This window comes from Equus przewalskii, chromosome 16 (assembly GCF_037783145.1).
Source record: "Equus przewalskii isolate Varuska chromosome 16, EquPr2, whole genome shotgun sequence".
In the NCBI taxonomy this organism is placed as follows: Eukaryota; Metazoa; Chordata; class Mammalia; order Perissodactyla; family Equidae; genus Equus; species Equus przewalskii.
This window is the reverse complement of record NC_091846.1, coordinates 24,707,751-24,731,636: the sequence shown is the minus strand read 5'-3', so window position 1 is coordinate 24,731,636 and position 23,886 is coordinate 24,707,751. Positions and strand designations below refer to the sequence as shown.

Genomic DNA, 23,886 nt, shown 5'->3' with positions numbered 1-23,886 from the left:
TGGCAGCCAGGAGGCTGTTGAATAGTCCAAATCAAGAAATGATGAGATCTAAGATTTAGGGTTAATAGGTGTTTTTGTGTCATTTTGATGTTTTTGTTAGTTTCCAAACAATGTGCTTTAAAATCAGAATCATTCTTCATACTCAATTTCATACACAGTCTTGTGCCACATAATGACGCTTCAGTCAACAACAAAATGCATATATGACAGTGGTTCCATAAGATTAGTGCCATATAGCCTAAGCATGTAGTAGGCTATGCCATCTGGGTTTGTGTAAGTGCACTCTGTGATGTTTGCCCAACAGCAAAATCGCCTAACAACACATTTCTCAGAACGTATGCCCGTCGTTAAGCAACTCATAGCTGTAATTCTCCCAATGCTTTTATCACGTGTTAGAGATCAGAAAGAAGGTGTAATTCCCCTTTTCCTGCCTGCCAGTACTGAGGAAGTATCTGGTATAAACTGTAGAGTATTTTGCCCTAACTTATGGGTTATGCAGGAATAAACTATGTTGGGCTTGATTAATTGTAAATAGATTGTGTGGTATATTTGAAGGTTATTGAAGGCAACTTGTAATGCTTAACAAAAAACCTTATTCTGTGAGTATTTTTAATAATGATGATGTGAACCTATACTTGAACTGTGGCTGTGAGAATGTACAGAATGGAGAAGTGACAGCTCTAAAAGCTGCCTATGTTCACTTGCTAGGACAGCATAACAAGACACCACAGACTGAGTGGCTTAAAAACAGAAATTTATTTTCTCACTGTTCTGGAGACTGGAAGTCCAAGGTCAAGGTGCCAGCAGGTTGCCCTCCTCTGATGCCTCTCTCCTCGATGTGCAGATGGTCGTCTGTCTTGCTGCCTCTTCACATGGTTGTTCCTCACTGCTCTCACACCCCTGGTATCTCTTTCTCTTCTTATATGGGCACCAGTCATATTGGATTAGGGTCCCACCCTAATGGTCTCTTTATAATGTAATCATCTCTTTAAAGACTTCATCTCCAAATTCTTTACATTCTGAGGTACTGGGGGGTTGGGATTTCAACATACGAATTTGGCGTGTATAGGGGACACAATTCGGTCCATTCTTTATAAAGAACTGCTGAGATGAAAATGATAGCTGCAGGGATCTTGCATTTGTACAGCACTTTATAGTTTACACAGCAATTTTACATACCTATCTCATTTAATTTGAATAGACTTTTGTGATTTGGTCCAAAGTTTTCTTGGGTATCTCTGCACCTACAGAAGACTTCTGCTGCCAATTAGACTTTATCTGGAATGATTAAGGCATGTAGATTCAAAGATGTCCAATTATATTCCAGTAATCTTCAAATCACAGCTATCTTTAGATTCAGCTTATTTTGAAGATACTATGTAAACAGACAAATGTAAAAAGTATGATTTAAATGCCGTGTCCTTTATGTCTTCTGATAAAGGAAGAAATCTAGTTTAAAACCACAACAAAACTAAGCTAAAGAGTTAAAAAGAAGGCTTGAAGGCTTCACTGGGGCTGGAGCATCTGCTTCCAAGATGGCGCACTCCCATGGCTATTGACAGAAAGTCTGGGTTTCTCACCACGTGGACTTCTCCATAAAGTGGTTTGAAATGTTCTCATGACATGGCAGCTGGCTTTCCCCAGAACAAGTGATCCAAGACAGCAAATAAGAAGCCACCATGCCTTTTATGACCTAGGTTTGGAAGTCACTCACTTTTATTTCTGCCATTTATCCATTCATATTTCTCTGTTCTTTAGAAGCAAGTCATCAAGTCCAGCCCAGATTCAAGCTGAGTGCCCTTAATTATAAACCTGGAGAGATAGGTAAGTAGGCAGGTAGGTAGGTAGATAGATAGATAGATAGATAGATAGATAGATAGATAGACAGACAGACACATAGATTTAATCTATATTAATGCCAGGAGAAAATCCTGACCCTGAAGTCACAACCTGAATTAAAGTTTCTGCTGCAGGAGGAATATTAAGAAGCATTAGAAGATTTTCATAGTCAAAATCCTGTCCTAGTCTTCGCTCTCATTGCTAAGCAATGAGACCTTTTCCTATCCCGTACTCCAAATGGTGCACTCGGCTCCTGACAAGCAAACTGACACATCTTTGGCATGTCTCTGAGCCATTGTACATTAGCTTTCTGTCAAAATCCTGTGATTCTCTACCACCCGCTTACTTGATAGATGAGGAAGCCAAGGTACAGTGGCTTGCTCAAGGTCACACTGCCAGTTTGTGGCAGAAGTAGGATTAGCACCCAGGTCTCTGCACTATTGTTCAGTCTTAAGAGGTTGGTATCAACAGGGCTGAACTGATGCCAGTGTTCCTCCTTACTACCGAGATTGTGGAAGACACCACTGGTTGGCAAACCTAACACCTATATCCAACCCTCACCTCCTCTGGTCACTTCTAACATTGGGTCTAGGAAAACTAAATACTCAATTTTCCAGTCTCCTTTGCTTCTAGAGGTGGCCATGCGATAATTATCACAAAGGAAATGTCAACAAAGAGAGAAAATATGATTCCCATCTATCAGGATGACATGAAATAAATGAAGGTTAGTTCATTTATTTGATCTATATTAATATAATAATTCCAAGTATTAATTCATCATGGGTATTCATCTAAGACAGAAAGCATCCCGATGGGACTATACGAGCTGAGAATTAAAGTGACCATTGGATTAAATTTTGGTCTAGAGAGGACTTCAGTATGAACGTGGCTGCACAAATCAATATTGCTCCCTTTTTTCCCCCTACAAATTGTACATAAGCAACAAAGAGACAGTAAAAATACTCCATAAATTCTTTTTCCAGTGAAACTAGGAGACAGATATAATCTTCAGATGTCAAAATACAGACGTAAGGGCTTCCAAAAGGGCTGAGATTTAGCAGAAGTGGTGGGGAGAAAGTGAAAGGAGGAAGTACAGTGAATCAAGACGAAACTGACAGCAGTAGATCTCAGCAAAAAATACTCTTTCTGAATGTGAAATGTTCCCTTCTGAAAAGCAAAAGCTATGTCCCTTATTCGTAACAATCAGGCGACAGAGAAGAGCAAGATTGGCTGTGGGAACTCTCCTAGACCTGGTTTGGCTCAAAGAGAGGAAGCAGAACCTTTTATAATTTCATTATTCCCCTCTATTTTTGCCTTTAGATAAAATTTTAACTTCATATGTAGTCTGCACTTTCTAAACTTCAGTTATTTGAGCACCAGTAAGTTTGTCCTATTTCCCTGTTACCTCTTCTACTTAATTTGTTTAGCCATTTATTCCCAAAGGAAATGTTACGTTGCTACGGTTAATAAAAAATCAGTACCACTTGCCATAAATAGAAACAACCAACATTAAATATAAAACAGTTACAACAAAAAAGGCTCATCTTGTTTACTACTTTGGGAACCTCTTCCATAATCCACTAGGCTGTGCCAAGATTTAGACTTGGACTGTCCAAAATGGTAGCCACTGGCCACATATAGCTGTTAAATGTTAATGTTCTGCAAAATTTTAAAAACTCAGAACTCACACTAGCCACATTTCAAGTGTTTATTAGCTGCATAAAGTTATTGGCTATTATATTGGGCAGTGGAGATACAGAACATTTCCATCATTGTGGCAAATTCTGTTGAAAAGCACTGTTCTAGACCCTCTCTCTAGCATTTTCTCCACCCACATCCCTCCAATCCACCCAAAGCTGAGCTGTACTAGTCTTTCAGTTCTTGGAATGTACCAAAGCTCTTTTCCTAGTTCAGGCCTTTGCATATTCCAGTCCCTCTGCCTGAAATGCTCTGCCTTACTCTTTGCCCTGCTAGCTGCTTTTCATTTTTTAGGTCTCATCATATACATGAGACCTTCTCTGATCATCAGTCTAAACTAGTACCCCACCCCAACCTGCACTCCATTATTTTCCAGCTCAGCTCTTTGGTTTTTCCTTTCATTGCAATTATTGCAATTTATAGTTATTTTATTCACATGTTTACTTCCCTATCTTTGCCTAAGCTACTGCAGTTGTATTTCTATTACAACCAAAAGAGCATTAGTGCAGAAAAGAATGCACCTAAGTTATTCAAAATGACTAAATCCACAAAGATGCATATCAGGAAAATATGACAGAAAATCTGAAAGAAGAAACATCTCAATAAAGTTGGGAAATTATGTCTACAGATCCATGTAGAAGGTTATTTTAAAAAATCTTATTTCACCTCTCAAAGTACAGAGTCCCCTAGAATATTCCAGTGCTTTCAAAATACTCAAATAGGAAGATTAATAAAATTAATGAATAAAGGAAGTTTATTAGGTAGTTTAGAGATTTTTTTAGAAAGAAATGATAGAAAGACAAATCCAAGTTCAAATTTAAATACAATCTCTAGAAAGATGGCTATATAATTTTAGCTGGGGAAATAGGTAAAAGGGAACACCCCTTGAAAGTGGGAGGGTTCCATAAATTTTTTTAAAATTTTGCTTATTTATTTTTATGTGTGGAGGAATTTTTTTATTGAGATATAATTGACATATAACATTATATTAGTTTCGAGTGTACAACACAATGATTTGATATTTGTGCATATTGCAAAATGATCACAATAAGTCTTGTTACCATCCATCACTATACATAGTAACAATCTTTTTTTCCTTGTGATGAGAACTTTTAAAGTTTACTCTCTTAGCAACTTTCAAATATGCAGTACAGTATTATTCTATACTCACCATGCTGTACATGACATCCCCAGGACTTAATTATTTTATAACTGGAGGTTTGTACCTTTTGACCACCTTCATCTATTTTGCCCACCCCCCACCCTCACCTCTGGCAACCACCAATTTGTTCTCTGTATTTATGAGGTTTTTTTTTTTTTTTTCAGATTTCACATATAAGTGATATCATACAGTATTTATCTTTCTCTGTCTGACTTATTTCACTTAGCTTAATGCCTTCATGGTCCTTCCATGTTGTTTCAAGTGACAAGATTTTATTCTTTTTTATGGCTGAATAATATTCCATTGTGTATATATACAGTCATGTGCTGCATAATGTGTTTTGGTCAATGACAGACCACTACAAGAGTGGTTTCATGAGATTAGTACCATATAGCCTGTAGTAGGCTATACCATCTAGGATCTAGGTTTATGTAAGTCTACTCAATGATTTTCACACAATGATGAGATTGCCTAACAACACATTTCTCAGAATGTATCCCCATCATTAAGCAATGCATGACCATACCATCTTTTCTTTATCCATTCATCCATCAATGAATACTTAGGTTGCTTCCATGTCCTGGATATTGTAAGTAATGCTGCAATGAACATGAGGGTGAGGATATCTCTTCAGGTTAGTATTTTTGTTTTCTTCAGATAAATACCCTGAAGTGGAATTGCTGGATCATATGGTAGTTATATTTTCAATTTTTTCAGGGGTCTCCAAGCTGTTTTCCATAGTGGCTGCACCAATTTGCCTCCCTACCAACAGTGCATAAGTGTTCCCTTTTCTTCACATCCTCATCAACACTTTTTATCTCATCGTTTTGATAATAGCCATTCTGACAGGTGTGAGGTGATATATCATTGTGGTTTTGATTTGCATTTCCCTGATGATTAATGATGTTGAGCACATTTTCATGTACCTGTTGGCCATCTGTATGTCTTTTTGGAGAAATGTCTACTCAGATCCTCTGCCCATTTTTTGATGGAATTATTTGGTATTTTTGCTACTGATTTGTATGAGGTTTTTATGTATTTTGGATGTGAACCCCTTATTAGATATATGACTGGCAAATAAATTCTATTTGGTAAATTTCCTTTTCATTTTGTCAATGGTTCCCTTTGCTGTGCAGAAGCTTTTTAGTTTGATGTATTCCTACTTGTTTATTTTTGCTTTTGTTGCCTTTGCTTTTGGTGCCAAATCCAAAAAACCATCACCAACTAATGTTAAGGAACTTACTGCTTATGTTTTCTTCTAGAGGTTTTATGGATTCAGGACTTACGTTCAAGTCTTTAATCCATTTTGAGTTGATTTTTGTGTATGGTATAAGATAGTAGTTGAGTGTCATTCTTTTGCTGTGGCTATCTACCTTTCACAACACCATTTATTGAAGAGATGGTCCTTTCCTCATTGTAAATTCTTGGCTCCTTTGTCATAAATTAGTTGACCATATATGCGTGGGTTTATTTCTGGGCTTTCTATTCTGTCCATTGATCTATGTGTCTGTTTCATGCCAATACCATACTGTTTTAATTATTATAGATTTGTAATATAGTTTGAAATCAAGGAGTGTGATGCCTCCAGCTTTGTTCATCTGTCTCAAGATCACTTTGACTATTTGAGGTCTTTTGTGGTTCCATATACATTTTAGGATTGGTTTGTTCTATTTCTGTGAAATTGCCATTGGAATTTTGATAGCAATTACATTGAATCTTGTAGAGTGCTTTGAGTAGACTGGACGTTTTAAAAATATTAATTCTTCCAATTCATGAGTATGAGATATCATTCCATTTATTTGTGTCATCTTCACTTTTCTTCATCAATGTTTTATAGGTTTGAGTGTATAGGTCTTTTATCTCCTTGGTTAAATTTATTCCTGGGTATTGTATTCTTTTTGATGCAATCATAAATGATATTGCTGGGGCTGGCCCGGTGGCACAGCAGTTAAGTTCGCACGTTCCACTTTGCAGCGGCCCGGGGTTCGCCATTTTGGATCCCGGGTGTGGACATGGCACTGCTTGGCACGCCATGCTGTGGTAGGCGTCCCACATATAAAGTAGAGGAAGATGGGCACGGATGTGGGCTCAGGGCCAGTCTTCCTCAGCAAAAGGAGGAGGACTGGCAGTAGTTAGCTCACGGTTAATCTTCCTCAAAAAAAAAAAAAAAAAAAGAGAGAAAAATGGTATTGCTTTCTTAATTTCTCTTTATGATACTTTGTTATTAGTGTATAGAAGTGTAACTGATCTTTTCATACTGATTTTATATCCTGAAACTTTACTGAATTAATTTATCAGTTCTAACAGTTTTTTGATGGAGTTTAGGGATTCTATATGTAATATCATGTCACCTGCAAATAGTGAGTTTTACTTCTTCCTTTCCAGTTTGGATGACTTTTATTTCTTATTCTTGCCTAATTGCTCTGGCTAGGACTTCCAATATTATGTTGAATAAAAGTGGTGAGAGTGGGCAACCTTGTCTTATTTCTGATCTTAGAAGAAAAGCTTCAGCTTTTCACCATTGAGTATGATGATAACTGTGGTCTTGTCATATCTGACTTTCATTACATTTGGGTACGTTCCCTCTATAACCACTTTACTGAGAGCTTTTATTATAAGTGTATATTGAATTTTGTCCAGTGCTTTTTCTTCATCTGTCGAGATGATCATATGATTTTTATTCTTCGTTTTGTTAATGTGGTATATCACGTTGATGGATTTACAGATGTTGAACCATCCTTGCATCCCCAGAATAAACCCTACTTGGTGATGGTGTATGATCTTTTTAATGTATTGTTGAATTTGGTTTGCTAACGTTTTGTTGAGGATTTTTGCCTCTCTGTTTATCAGGGATATTGGTCTATAATTTTCTTTCTAGTGGTGTTCCTGTCTGGTTTTGTTATCATGGTAATTCTGGCCTTTTAAAGTAAGTTCGAAAATGTTTCTTCCTCTTTTATCTTTTGGAAGAGTTTGAGAAGGATTGGCATTAATTATTCTGTAAATGTTTGGTAGAATTCACCAATGAAGCCTTCTGGTCTTGGACTTTTTTTATTGAGAGGTTTTTGACTATTGATTCAATCTCATTATTAGTAATTGGTCTGTTCAGATTTTCTATTTCTTCATGCTTCAATTTTAGTAGGTTGTATGTTTCTAGGAATATATCCATTTCTTGTAGGTTGTCCAATTTGTTGGTGAATAATTGTTCATAGTAGTCTCATGGTCCTTTGTGTTTGTGTGGTATCAGTTGTAACATCTCCTTTTTCATATTTGATTTTATTTATTTGAGTCATGTATGTATTTTTTTCTATATGAGTCTAGCTAAAGTTTTGTCAATTTTATCTTTTTAAAAAACCTGCTCTTAGTTTCATTGATCTTTTCTATTGTCTTTTTAGTCTCTATTTCATTTATTTCTGCTCCAATTTTTATTATCTCCTTCCTTCTACTAACTTTGGTTTTGTTCTTTTTCTAGTTCCTTGAGGTGTAAAGTTAGGTTGTTTATTAAGATCTTTCTTGTTTTTTAATGTAGGGATTTATTGCTATGACTATTGTTCTTAGAACTGCTTTATAGTAAATGTTTTGGTATGTTGTATATCTGTTTTCATTTGTCTCAAGGTATTTTTAATTTCTCTTTTGATTTCTTCTTTGACCTATAGGTTGTTCAGTAACATGGTGTTTAATCTCTACATACTTGTGAATTTTCCAGGGCTTTTTTGTAATTGATTTCTAGCTTCATACCATTGGGGTTGGAAAAGATGCTTGATATGATTTCAGTCTTTCTAAATTTATTATCATTTGTTTTGTGGCCTAACATATGATCTATCCTGAAGACTGTTCCATGTGCTCTTGAGAAGAACGTGTATTCTGTAGCTTTTGAATGGAATGCTCTGTATATGTCTGCAAGTCCATTTGGTCTAATATGTCATTTAAGGCCAATATTTCCCCATTGATTTTCTGTCTCAATGACCTAGCCACTGATGAAAGTGGGGTATTAAAGTTCCCTACTATTATTTTATTGCTGCCTCTCTCTCCCTTGAGGTCTGTTAATATTTGCTTTATATATTTAGGTGCTCCTATGCCAGCTGCATAAATATTTAAAATGTTATATCTTCTTATTGAATTGACCCTTTATATAATGATCTTCTTTGTCTCTTACTACAGTCTTTGCCTTAAAGTTTATTTTTTTCTGATGTAAGTATAACTACTCCAACTTTCTTTTGGTTTCTTTTTGCACAGAATATCTTTTTCCATCCTTCACGTCTGTGTGTCCATACATCTGAAGTGAATCTCTTGTAGGCAGCATACAGATAGATCTTGTGTTTTTAATCCATTCAGCCACTTTAAGTCTTTTGATTGTAGAATTTGGTCTATTTATGTTTAAAGTAATTATTGATAGGTATGTACTTATTGTCATTTTGTTAATTGTTTTCTGGCCATTTTGTACTTCCTTGGTTCCTTCTTCTCCTCTTGCTCTCTTCCTTTGAGATTTGATGATTTTCTGTAGTGGTATGCTTCTATTCCTTTCTGTTTATCTTTTGTGTATCTATTATAGGTTTTTGCTTTGTGGTTACAATGAGCCTTATATAAAACAGCTTATAACTATAACAGTCTATTTTAAGTCAATAACAACTTAAGCCTGAATTCATTCTAAAGCTCTACATTTTAATACTCCCTCTTATTTTGTTTTGATGTCACAATTTACATCTATTGTGTATCCATTAACAAATTATTGTAGTTAGAGTTATTTTTACTACTTTTGTCCTTTAACCTTCATACTAACTCTATAAATGATTAACCCACCACCTTCACAACATTAGATTATTCTGAATTTTACTATATATTTACCTTTGCCAGTGAGATTAATGGTTTCCTGTTATGAATTAGTTACCATTATTTTAGGTTAAAGAAGTCCCTGTAACATTTCTACTAAGGCTGGTCCAGTGGTGATGAACAACTTTAGCTTTTCCTAGTCTGGAAAACTCTATGTTTCCTTCCATTTGGAAGGATAACTTTGCTGGGGAGAGTATTCTTGGCTGACAGTTTTTTAATTTCAGCACTTTAACACGTGCCACTCCCTTCTGGCCTGCAAAGTTTCTGCTGAAAAATCTGCTGAAAGTCTTATGGGAGTTCCTTCTAGGTAAGAAGTTGTTTTTTCCTTCCTGCTTTTAAGATTCTCTCCTAGTCTTTTTAACTTTTGACAATTTAATTGTGATGCATATCAGTGTGGGTCTCTTTGGATTCATCTTATTTGGAACCATCTGGGCTTTCTGAATCTGGATGTCTGTTTCTTTCCCCAGATTGGAGCAGTTTCCAGCCAACATTTCTTCATATAAGTTTTCTGCCCCTTTCTTTCTCTCTTCTCCTTCAAAGACCCCTATAATGCAAATGTTGGTCTCCTTGATGTTGTCCCATGAGTCTCTAAAGCTATCTTAATTCTTTTTCATTCTTTTTGCTATTTGCTGCTCTGATTGGGTGAGTGTCACTTCCTTGACTTCAAGTTAACTGATCCTTTCTTCTAATCTGCTGTTGAATCCCTCTATTGTATTTTTCAGTTCACTTACTATATTCATCTGACTTCTGTTTGGTACCTTTTTATATTTTCTATCTCCTTGTTGAAATTCTCATTATGTTCATCCATTCTTCTCCTGAGCTCAGTGAGCGGATTTACAGCCATTATTTTGAACTCTTTATCAGACAAATCACTATCTCCATTTCCTTAAGGTCTCTTTGTGAGGTTTTACTTCTTCTTTTGTTAGGAACATATTCATGTTTTTCTTCATATTTCTTGACTCTCTGTGTTGGTTTCTATGCATTAGATAAGACAGTCACCTCTCCCAGTCTTGAAGGAGTGGCCTCATGTAGAAGCCAAACCTTATTGTTCAACCCTGCCCTAGCCCTTTATTGTCTCTCAAACCTTTCTGATTGTCCAAGCACCCTACTTTATTTTTAGTGTCTCCCAATAGGTAAGGGTGTTACAAAACCTGTCAGTGTCTCAAGGAGAGGATCTTAGTCAGTACTTAGATTTACTCTGTTTGGAAAGCAGACCCTCAGGCAGCAGCTTTTAAAATATGTAAATATACTTCTTTCTGGGGAAGACTGGGAGATGGCAATTTCTGTCTGCTCCCTCAGTCCTGAGCTCTGGGGTGATAGCCAGTTAAGAACTGTTTCTTTGCTACTGTCCTGTTGAACCTGGAAACACAAGCCCCACTGGCCAGCAGAGTCAAGCTATAAATGGAAGTGTCCTCTAGGAAGCAGCCACAAAAGCTGGGGTACAAGGTGTGTACACAACAACTCAGAGCAAGGAAGGAGACTGCAAAGATGATGCCCATTGGTCTCCATCCCAGAGAGCACCTAAGTAAGCCCCTAGAAGTGTGCCAAACCAGAAGCCTGCCCCTCAGGCCAAAGCTCCAAGACAAGTGAATAGGCCTCTTCCACAGAAAAACTTGGGGTGTGATTCAGTCTGCTGTCTCTGCACTGTGCTTTGGGGGTAGTAGGCAGCCAAGAACCATCTCTCCATTTGTTACAGCCCCGTTGGACTCACAAATACAAGCCCCAATGCCACCAAAGCCAGGCAATCAAGGGGCATTCACTGGGCAGTGGCCAAGCAAACCAGGGCACCAGACCTAAAAACCAGAGCGCTAGATGTGTGTACAGGCTCCCCTCTGGAAAATACTGGTGTTCTGGAGCTCAGTAGAGGGGAGTGCAAAGACAGTGCCTGCCTTGTGAAGTCTGTGGAGAGGATTACAGTCAGCCCTTAGAAGTGCTTTTAATTAGAAGCCTGGTCCTCAGGCCACAGCTATGAAGATAAACTAATAGGCCTCTTTTGCAGGAAGACTGAGTTCTGTTTGTTGCCTCTGCTGTGCCCCAAGGTAGTAGCCGGTTAATAACTCTTTCTCTGTTTGTTACAGGCCTGTGGGACCGACATACATAAACCCCACTGGCCCCCCGAGCCAGGTGATGTAGTCGTGTTCCCTGGGTGGCAACCACAAAAATCAGGGCATCAGGTGTGTACAAGCTCCTTCTCAAGAGATAACAGGAAGCTGGAGCCAGGCAGAGGGAGAGTGCAAAGACGGCGCTCGCTGGTCTGTTTTAGATGTGTTTTAAATTAAATGCCTGCCTTTCAGGTGGATGCTTTAAGATAAGCAAATAAGCCTCTTTCACAGAATCTGGGCACATTTCAGTCAGCTGCCTCTGTACTGGGCCCTGGCCGTGGTGGTGGGGGGAGTGTAAGCCCTTCAAAGACTGTTTCTCAGTTCCCTATAGCTTTGTAGGTCTCAGGGACCAAAGCCCCACCGGCTTTCAAAGCAAGATGTTTTGGGGGCTTGTCTCTCAGGTGCAGGTCTTAAAAATTGGGGTGCAAGATATAAGGTTCAAACCTTTTGCTCCTCGGGAAGAAGCTCAGAGTTGCGAGTTCTCTCCCAATTGTGGGTCACTGTGCAGAGGGTGGAGTTTATGGCTGTGTCTCAGCCTCTCCTACCTCCTTGACGTAGGCTTTTTCTTATTTGCCCGAGGTTTAGGAGTCACTCAGCTAGTTTTTTTTTTTTTTTCAAGAGGAAACTGTTCTGTTTGTAGCTGTTAGATTCAGTATCTCTGGGGAGGTGAACTCAGGATCCTCCCACATCGCTGTCTCAACTGGAACCCATATACCTTTCTAAATAACAAGTCGTTCAGATGGTGGCTCTTCTGAGGTTTAAAAGCATCACTGACAATATAGATTAACTATCGTACCTTAATCTTTACCCAATCGGACAGTAAGGAATAATGTGGGACATTCTGCCGATGCCACAAACTTTCAAGTTAATCAAGTCATAAAATCCTACTGTAGTCACGGGGTAGGATGGGGAAGACAACCTGAAGTTACTGACCGGAATAAAGAGAAGTAACACGTCAGGTTTTTCAGCATATTAAGTTACTACTTGGATAGTTAGAAATTTTTGTGAAATAAAGTTATCAGCTATTGTAAGTTAGTACAACCCTTAACTAAATAGTGAGAACAGGTGCCAAAAAATCCAACAGCTGACTCAATAGTGTAAGCATGTGTTAACTCTCATTTTGTTTAGGATTGCAGACATCCTCTTGACCCTTCCCCATCTAGACAGGTCCTTACCACCAGCAGCCGGAGTCCAGCTGTGCACTTACGGCAAATGGACAAACTTGATCCATCGGTTATGAGACAGGAGACCTTTAACTGTACTAGCAAATAATTTATAGACTAAAAGATGTTTTCAGGAAAACTGGTTTCATTAGACTTTAATTATGGTCCAAGTGCTTTTATGGAAAATTCAATAAAAAGATTTGCTATAGAAGAATTTTACCAGTTTATGATTAGCAATATATAGAACATTTGAATTAAAAAAATGGAGACTTAACAGTACATTCCCACTGGGAACATAAAGCTCTCAATAACGTGACTAAGAGAACAAAGGAATCGTTCCAAAACAACCTTAGAAAAAGATATTTATTCAAAACTAAAAAGGCAACAGATTTGACTATATGGCAAATATAACTACACAGTTTTCATTCTGTAAATAAATAACTTGTGAAATATTCCTAGTCAGGAATTAGAAGTTCTAGGACTTTAAATCTTTATGCTACAAAGGATGATATCATCCACCACAAGCAGGAAGTAGTTTTCTAAAGGGTATTCATTCTCCAGAATCATTAACTTTATCTTTTCTTTTCTCTTTATTCAAAACATTTACCAATCGGAAAAAGAAAAGGACATCAGGAAAATCTGATTACACTTTTTTTTTGTGCTGCTTGCAATTTTCTTGTACATGCTTTTAAAGTCATCTGAAAACAAGACCATTTCCTTCGCTGGGTAGGTATCTTGTACAAATTTTCTTAAAGTGAACAGAAACTTGACACTAGTAGAATTCTGTTACCTTTACAGAAGAGGACACACAACTACTGAGACAGGGAACACAGGATCAAAGTTTTAACAAAAACCTGTGAGAGACAATGATCAAATTACAAATTTTGATTGGTTTTCTTTATTATTATTATTACTGTCTGCCCACAAATTCTGCAGCTTGGGGTCCATTTCAAACCCTCCTAAGAGTCCACTTTATGAGTTAAATATGTGTATACAGAATAAAACAGATGTACTATAATTTTTAAAAAGTAATTTGCTTTACATATTATAGGCTGGAGGCAGTTTAATGTAATCAACGGTCATAGCTCCAAAAAATATGATGGTAGGATTTTAAAGCTCAGATTCCATAAGTTTGCTAACTTGTGGTTTGTTTCAAGTATTACTGAGCTATATGTGAAGTACATCCTCAACTCTTATCACATTATTTACAGCTGTCCAAAAATAAGGACTTGAACAGTAAAATATGAAATATGGACTGTTGATGACATATTTCAGAACATCAGGAATAAGATTAATGAAGAGCAAAGTAAACCTAGAACAAGGAATGGGAAGGTACATTTATTAAAAATAAAAATAGTAGATAGTCTCTGATAACAAAACCATTCAGAATCCAAATATATCCAATATACATTGCAACAATGCACATATATTTAAAAACAAACACAAAGACCCATTAAGTAATGTTTTTAGAACATTAGAAAGGACAAAAGTGTTCTGGCTCCCTCGTGCTGGAGGTCTGCCCACAAACACAGCATGCAAGACCAGCACCCCTTTCAAGTGTTCTGCGCAGTACGGCACTGCACAGCGTGTGCACTCACTCTGTGAACACACTGTTCCTACACGAAATCGCAGTTTCTGTAGGGATGATCCAGAACATAAGTCAGTGGCTTCATTTCATAAAAAATATTCATAGGCTTGGAAGAGCTGTGACAACCATTTTCCAAAATCTTCAGTTTTAACAAAAGGTACAGAATAAACTACTAAATCTAGACGCTTTCACATTATTTTGCATGACTATCAAGTACTGCCTAAAAATTTATGTAAAAAGTTAGCCAAAACTGGTAACTTTGATCTAAAGTTTAAAGTTTTTCTTCACTCCTTTAGCATGGCTGATAAATCCTTTCTGCCTTTGTCACTCATAACGCTTGTCAAACCAAAGAACTTGGAAAAAGAATATGTACTGCTGAAGGAAGAGAGCACCAAAAGCGTCAGTGCACTTCAGTCTTAAGACACACACAGTTCCTGCTGGACAGCAGACTGTGGGAGTTTATTATCTTCAGTCTTTTCATGTCCTGGGGCATGGCAAGTAGTCTTCCGCTTAAACAGTCGAAGACTCAGTCGGAGTAATTCATTGTCGACCATTGGAGCATTGGTGTAAGCTTGTTTTACAGTGCCCTAATTGGAGAAAACAAAAACAAATTTCAACAAAATGCACATTGTCAGTTGACAGTAGGAAAGACAGGCAGGTTAACTACTAACAAAAATATCACAGTTATAAGAAAAACTAATTTGGGATGGATATTACATTAGCTGTATCGGACATTTAAAAGCAAAACTAGGAAATGTTTTCAGACTTGGAATCTTAGAAAAGAAAGCAATCTTTAGAGGGCACCTAGTCCAACCTCTTGCTTAAAGTAGGAATCTCCCCGACAATCCCTGACAGGCAATCAACGAGTTTTTACTTCATCATAACAAAATGAAAGAAACAACACACTGCACATTCTATTGGTGAATGGTACTATTTCTTGTATGTGTTGGCATAAAATCCCTTCTATGGAGCTCCACACTAATTCAATCATACTTTTACATGTCAACATTTCAGGTCTCTGAAGAGAAGCACTAAACATTCCACACTCCCTTACCAGTCTGTTAATGTCCCATAAAATACGGGCTCTAGAACTGAAGCAATCCTCTCGAAGACAGCTGATCCACGCAGCATACAGAAAAACTACTCGAAGACAGCTGATCCACGCAGTATACAGAAAAACTACTCGAAGACAGCTGATTCACGCAGTATACAGAAAAACTACTCGAAGACAGCTGATCCACACAGTATAGAGAAAAACTACTATCTCCATTCTACTAAAATGTCTATCTCTATTATTGTAACTTCAAGCTACATTAGAACTTTTCCAAGTTATTTTCATAAAATTTTGTCAAATGTTCTCCAACCATGGGCAGAAAATAAAATAAGGTAAGATTTGAACATCTCCAGCATTCTGCCATTTTTCTCCTTCCTAGGATCCTTAAACGAACAGTGTTTCCTTGATCACATCTGCATTTAAAAAATATATATATTTTGGGGCCGGCCCAGTGGCATGGCAGTTAAGTTCGGTGTGCTCTATTTTGGCGGCCCAGGTTCATGGGTTTGGGTCCCGGGCACGGACCTACACGACTCATCAAGCCATGGTGAGGCAGTGACCCACATATAAAACAGAGGCAGACTGGCACAGATGTGAGCTCAGGGCCACTATTCCTCACCAAAAGAAATATATATATATTTATAAGTTGTGATACAGTAAAAACGACTCTCTATGTATAGTTCTGTGAGTTTTTACTCATGTACAAATTCATATGACCATCAACCACAATCAGAATAGAGAAGTTTCATGACTCAAAATACTCCCTTTGCTGTCCCTTTGTATTATCCACACCCTCTTCTTAACTTTAACCCCTGGCAACCAATGATAATGTTCTCTGTTATAGTTCTGCCTTTTCTAGAACATCATATAAATGGAATCATACAGCATATCATCTTTTGAAAGTAGTTTCTTTCCCTCAATGTAATGCCTTTCAGATCCATCCATGTTGTTGATAGTACCAATAGTTTGCTTATTTTTTTTATTACTAATTAGTAATTCATTGTATGGATGTACCATAGTTTATCTATTAGCCAGCTGAAGAATATTGGGGTTGTTTCCAGTTTTGGAGATTATGAATAGAGCTACTAAAAACTTTGTGGACAGATTTACATATGAACATAAGCTTTCTTTTTTCCAAGGTAAATACCTACCAATGGGCTTGCTGAGTCATATAATAAGGATATAATTAACTTTATAAGAAATAACCAAGCCGTTTTTCCAAAGTGGCTTTACCATTTTGCATTCTCATCAGCAATATACGGGAGTTTCAACTGCTCTGCATCCTTACTGACAACTGATATTGTCAGGGTTTTTTTTGTTGTTTGTTTTTTAGTTATTGTAATACGTTGTTAATGGCATCTCACTGCAGTTTTAATTTGCATTCCCTAATGGCTAATAACGTTAAACATCTTTCATGTGCTTATTAGTCATCTATATGTCCTCTTTGGTGATGTGTCTGTTAAGTCTTCTCTGCCCACTTAAAAAAATTGGGTTGCTTGTTTTCTTACTGTTAATTTTTGAGAGTTCTTTATATATTCTGGATACAAGCCCTTTTTTGAAAATGTGATTTACAAATACTTCCTTCCAGTATATTTGTCTTTTTATTCTCAATCTCTTTCACAGAACAAAAGTTTTACAGTTTGATGAAGATCAATGATCTCAAAACAAAAAACAACTTTTTAAACCTCTCTGCCGTAATTGACTGGTCATATCTGATGGTTTATTTCTGGACTCTGTTTCACTGATTTAAGTGTCTTCATCAATACCACACTATCTTGAATACTGTGGCTTTATAGTAAGTCTTGAAATCAGGTGAAGCTCCAACTTTATTTGTCTTCTTAAAAAATTATTCTTGCTATTCTAGTTGCTTTGACTTCCCGTCTAATTTTAGAGTCAGATTGCCTATATCTACAAAACATCACACTGGGATTTTGACTAGCATTTTGTGTTAAATCTGTAGATTAATTTGGGGAGACTCATCATCTTAGCCATACTGAGACTTCCCATGCGTGAACATGATATGTCTCTCCATTTATTTAGGTCTTGATATTTTTATCAGTGTTTTACAGTTTTCAGCACATAAATCCTGCATGTGTTTTGTTAAATTTATACCTAAGTACTTCATTTTTGGGGGGAGCCAGTGTAAACAGTATTATTTTTACATTTTGATTACCAGGTACTTCTACATACTGTTAGTATATAGAAATATAATTGTTTTTTGTATGCTAACTTTGTATCCTGTGGCCTTGTTAAACTCACTTATAAGTTTTAAGAATATTTTTGGTAAATTCCTTGAAACTTTTTATGTGGGCAACCATGTTTTCTGTGAAAAGAGCTTTATTTCTTCCTTTTCAATCTATATGCCTTTTTGAACTAGCTAGGTCTTCCAGTAAAATACTGAGTAGGGGTACTGAGAGAGGACATCCTTGCCTTGTTCCTGATCTCTGGGGGAAATCTTTCAAACTTTTACCATTAAGTACGATGTTAGTAGGTATTTTGTAGATGCCCTTTATAAAGTAAAGACTCTTTCTAACTCAGCTTGCTAAGAATTTTTATTGTAAAGGAATGCTGAATTTTGTCAAATGCTTTTTTCACATCAATTGATGTGATTATGTATTTTTTCTTCTTTAGTCTGTTAATATGTGGATTACATTGAATAATTTTAGAATAGTAACCCAGCCTTTCACTCTGAGGATAAATCATACTTGGTCATGGTATGGCAGTCTTTTCATATGTTGCTAGATTCGATTTCCTATTATTTTTGAGGGTTTTTAAGTCCATGTTCATGTCCATGAGAGATATTGATCTGCATGTAGTTTTCTTTTCTAATGATATCTTTGGTTTTGATATCAGAGTACTGCTGGCCTCATAAAATGAGTTGAGAAGTATTCCTGCCTCTTCAATTTTCTGGAAGAAACTGAGTAGAATTGGTGTTATTTCTTCCTTAAATATTTGGTAGATTTTTGCCAGTGAAACCATCTGAGACTGAAGATTTCTTTTTCAGGTTTTTAACTACAAATTCAATTAAAAAAACCCCCCCAAAACAGACATAGGACTATTCAGGTTATCTAATACTTCTTGAGTAAGTTTTGGTAGTTCATGGCTATTATAGGAATTGACTCATTTCTTCTAAATTGTTAAATTTATGTGTGCAGAGTTGTTTATAGTGTTTTTTTACTTTCTTTCCATCACCTGATAAGAGGTACCAGTTACCTCAATAAACGGTCCTATTCTGTACTTTTCTTTTCCAGTCATATATAATTTAAATATTTTTGTTTGTTTTTCTTAGGATTTTTCATGAGGCTCTCTAGCATGTGAAATTAATTTTTTTAGTTGTGTCCTTTCTTTTCAGCTTTTGTGATGATATTTTTAACACTGAGCAAAACAGAAAGCTTACAATGCTTTCTTCAGATGATCATTTAAGACATTTATAATGTGCCATTATAACTTTTTATAATGTGGCATATGTTAATATGCATCTTAATATGCATGTTAATGATCTGTGCCCTGTACTGAAGAATTATAAGGTTCTGAACAATGATTCTCATTAAGATTTTTGCAGGGATGTTTATGGCTGTCACAATTTTTGAGGGGGCAGTATGGCATATTACAGGTGGAACCAGGGAATGTGACAAAATATTTTTTATAAAAAAGGGGCAGGATGCTGAAGAGACTGCAAACTGTACAGTCTTTCTCAACTGGGGTTCCTTACCTGAACCAAACAGAAAATGATCTGAGTGATTATTTTTAAATTCAAAACCAAGGATGGTAGTAATCAGTAGCATACTACATGCATGGAAGAAAAGTTGATTCATTGCATACATGCTAGGGCACTAGGGCTTAATTCTCTCAGAGAAATTTCCAGTTGAGAAAGGCTGCAAGGAGAATGGGCATCTAAGCAACAGAATAAAAAGAACTAAATAATATACATATTGAAATGGGAGTGCAAACGAAAGAATGATTGTAGCAACTATATAGTAATTCTGAGCCAGGCCTTTAAGCAGGGAAGACTCTCAAAGTTTCTTTTACTCATATCTGTTTCCATTCTAATGTCTGGAGATGAGTTCCTCTCTCTCTTTTTCACAAATATTCTTTTCTTTGGAAATGCTTTCCTAAATGTCTCCAAGTAAAAAGCTAATAAATTAAACGTTTCTCTAACTTTTTAGGAACAATTCTCTTTTGTCATACTACTCATGCCCACCACACACCCAAATAAAAAATCCTAGTTTCTTCATTTTAAAAAAGCCTAAGGTGTTTTCAATTTCTCATGATCAGATCCTCCCAAATCTAATTTCTACTTCTTTTACTTTTCAATTCCCTTTATTATTCTCAAGTAAATGCTTACATATAATCACTTATATTTACTTCTGTTTCTTCCAAGTTGGTACATTCTCACAAACACTATTCCTATATATATCCTAATCACTCTGTGTCTGGCAAATTTTTTCCTTGATCTTCAATTTAAATAAATTTCTGTACGTGTTATTATCTAAAGAAACTTTTCATAAATAAAAAATACTCCACAGAAATAGAGTATCTGCAACTTTCTAAGTGGAATAACAAATTGTTATTCAATACAAATGTTCATCAATACTATTAAATAAAATGAAAATTTTCTTTTACATGTGTAAAACACTAGGAAACTAAACTCATAAAAACAGATGAGACTTGAATCTCACCTTAAAGCAATCAAATAGAAAATATGTCATTCATACTATTTAACAAACACTTTGCATTTTTTTCCCAAGGAAACAACAGTACCTTTTCATTTTTAACAAGCTGCTTTCGAATTGCAGAATCCCGTCTGAAGCATAACGCTTTACAACATGGTCCAAGATTGCTAAGAAGATTTGCTCTTTCTTCTTTTCGTAGTAATGCAGCCATGTTGAGAGCCCCCAATTCGTGTTCAAAAAGACTGTCTGCATCTTTCAATAAAAATAAACATGCATTAAGTTTTCCTAGAACAGGAAAGTGTTACCAACTGTTCAGATGAATATTTCACAAAGTCTTTAATCAAAGTTATCAACATTGGTGAAAATTATTTTATACTAAAGGCAATAAATTCTCTGTGAAGGACCTTTCAAGATGTAGTTTTGTTGCTAGTCTCAAACAAAAATAAATATTCTCATAGCACTTTAAGTTTAAGATACAAGAAAAGCAGACTTGGGAGAATTTAGATATTGATTACTGGCTATGACTGGGAAGAAAAGTTCAAGTTAAAAATTACTGAAGTCAAATTTAGTATATTGCTAACCATCAACTACCACTTGATGTAGATTTCAAGCTTTATTATGGCAAGATTCAAATGTAGTAATGTGACTACATTCTGTGACCTCTGAAAGAATCAAGAGAATGATTAGGTGACAACCTGCAAATTTTACCCTAGATTTAGTTACTATGAAAACCTGGGACAATGTATTAAATTAAAATCACTTAGTTTTAAGTCATAACATGCAAAATAGGGAGAAAGCAAACTTTATAAAAATAAAAGAATTAAGGAAGGATTTAATAAAATTAGTTTAAGTTAAAAATAGACAAAAAGGAAGTCAAAATAACTCAATAGGGCCAGTCAGTAATCCAAACAAATAACAGAGTAGTAACTTCAAAGCTAGCATTCTAAGTTGGCCAAGAGCACCAAAGGTACCAGGTCCCACTTCAATAACAACATGATCAAACAGATTATCGTCAAAGCCCACAAAAGAAAGCAGTGAATCACTCCTAGGTAAAACAAAACAGACACATTTGACTGAGAATGAAGAGAGTCGCATTACATATTTCATCTTCTGAACTGCAAAGCATAAACAATCCAATTAGATAATTAACAAGAAACTAGTCCCATGTAATACACCTAGTCAATAAGTTACATACCTAGAAAATAGGTATATAAGAAAAGCATAAATAAATATAAAGAAAATCTCAAAACTAGTTTGCAAACTCTGGTGTCTTATCAGAATCGTCTGAAGAGCTTTTTAAAATACAGTGCCAGGGCTCTGCCACCGATCTACAGAACCTCCGCAGCCGGACCAGGGTGCCTGAGGGGAGACGGCAGTTCCTCAGGGGTTCAGGCACACCACTGTTTGAGTCAACCAACAACATGGTCACATATGCGTACTATTTTTTTAAAAGACACCCAAAACATTACCATTCCTCTACAGATACAAATATAGAAGAAATTTGCATTGAACCCATGCCCTTCCTTGAAAATTGCTTGTTAGGACAAATTTCTTTTTATTGGGATCCTTGCTATTTTCTACTTTCACAACAGTCGAATACAAACACACACTTGCAAACCTCCCTAGAAAGTATAACATGGCTAAACTTCCAGCCTCTTCATGGTTTTGAACTGACCAGCACCAAATTACTCAAGACACAGACTAAACACGTACTTTAAGTACAAGTAAACCAAAGGAACCAAAATAAGTGGAAAAGTTTAGCTCAAAAGAACTTAATCATACTGCAATCAGAAAACCTAGACAAAAGCAATTTAAGTTTCAGTATACATGTAAGTTTTATGCTTTAAGCCTTAGAATTTTTTAAAAATTACATATGGAGTGGGGATATACTTTCTTCAGTACTGGGTGCTGAAATAGGCCAAATTGGATAGAAAAAATCAGTATCATTTATTTCACACTATTTATTGAATACCTACTATGTGTCTGGTGCTATTCTAGGCAATGGTATAATTAGTAAGAATAGATCATTAGACACTAGATGCAGCAGTAAACAAAACAAAGTCCCATTCCTTAGGAAACATACTCGGCATCAAGTATCATCTGTCTCGCAAAGCTATCATAGCAGCAAAAAACAGGAGGTCTGACTGGTAAGCAACAATCAAACTCCCATTTACAGTGTATACTTTCATTGTTTAGATTGTCATTATTAAGACAGGACCAAACTCAATTTCATAGTTAGCAAAATCAAACTAGAGTTTAACTTGAAATGCCATTAGCAAAAGTTACAGGAGCAAATAGCTTTAGAGGTGGGTAAGACCTTAGGGGTTTCATTCCATCATTTTGTGCTTACAAGAGCTACTTGCTTAAGGCCACAGAGTCAACCAAACAACGAAGAAAGAGTAGGGCAAGAAGCCAAGAGTCTGGTCATTTGTCAGGTTAACACACATTCACAATTATAATTTATATGTTTCATAAACATACATTCCATGTTTATTGGGACATATTAAAACTGAGTTTTACTGCTTATGCTAACAGATGAAAGAGGGGACACGGATTCAGCAAACGCAAAATTTTTCAATTTTATATTAGTAAAAAGCTTAATTCTTTTTTTTTTTTTTTTTTTTTTTTTTAAGATTTTATTTTTTCCTTTTTCTCCCCAAAGCCCCTCCGGTACATAGTTGTGTATTCTTCGTTGTGGGTTCTTCTAGTTGTGGCATGTGGGACGCTGCCTCAGCGTGGTCTGATGAGCAGTGCCATGTCCGCGCCCAGGATTCGAACTAACGAAACACTGGGCCGCCTGCAGCGGAGCGCACGAACTTAACCACTCGGCCACGGGGCCAGCCCCAAAGCTTAATTCTTTTAACTAAACTTTTTTATACTCTCATGAACGTGATATAAAATAATGTTGTTGCTTTCAGCTTTTACCTCCTCTCCTTCTTTTCACCACTCATTCATCCCCCTCCCCATCAATAAAATATTAATAAGCTGCCAAAACAAAATAAGGTAGGTACCAGATAACAGAAACAGCCAAAAAAAAAATATCCATAAACTAAATAAAGTGTTCTGGAATAACGAAAAGTTGTTGCAATAAGGTCCAAAATCAATGTGATAAAATATCAAACTAAATATTGAGTGTCATTACACATCAGGAACTGTTCTAAGTATTTAACTTATAATAACTCATTTGCACCCCCTAACGATCTTATGAAATTTGGGGTACGATCATTCCCAGCCTACAGATGGTGACACTAACACAGAAAGACATTAAATAGCTAGTAAGTGGTGTGCCTACAGGAATCCGATCGTCTAGTCTAGAGACCAAGCTCTAATCACTTTCTAAAGCTCAACCTAGATATCTGCATTGAGTAGAATTTCCCATTTCCCAGGGGAAAGTGTTGGCAAGACATCCAATTTGCTCAGCTATGGAAAGTATCTAGTCCACTCTCATAGACTCTGTTTCATTTAGCCCTGGGCAAACCACTGAGCACTTGACATTTGAACTCATCTGTTAAAAAGTAATTTTGAGGGGGACGGCCCAGTGGTGCAGTGGTTAAATTCACAGACTCAGCTTCAGCAGCCTGGGTTCGCAGGTTCAGATCCTGTGCGCGAAACTATACACTCATCAAACCATGCTTTGGTGGCATCCCACATACAAAACAGAGGGATTGGCAATGGATGTTTGCTCAGGGCCAATCTTCCTCACCAAAATAAAAGTAGTAATTTTGATACAGAAATATCATTGTGCTATGTTTGCAACTTTTCTATGGGCTTAAATTTTTC

At 36.5% G+C, this 23,886-nt stretch overlaps 1 protein-coding gene across 13 annotated transcripts in view; it reads right to left on the bottom strand.

Moving 5' to 3' along the window:
- Positions 1 to 13,140: 13,140 nt before the first annotated feature.
- The window catches only part of ZC3H13 (zinc finger CCCH-type containing 13), a 98,716-nt gene continuing 87,970 nt past the window's right edge, over positions 13,141 to 23,886 (bottom strand). For all 13 annotated transcript variants that reach the window (XM_070578840.1, XM_070578842.1, XM_070578843.1 and 10 more), the window contains 2 exons: positions 20,195 to 20,358; positions 13,141 to 14,966 (listed from right to left, as the gene is read on the bottom strand). In XM_070578840.1, the coding sequence (XP_070434941.1) occupies positions 14,796 to 14,966; positions 20,195 to 20,358 (335 nt within the window). In that variant the 3' untranslated portion in view covers positions 13,141 to 14,795. The remainder of the gene's footprint in view (positions 14,967 to 20,194; positions 20,359 to 23,886) is intronic.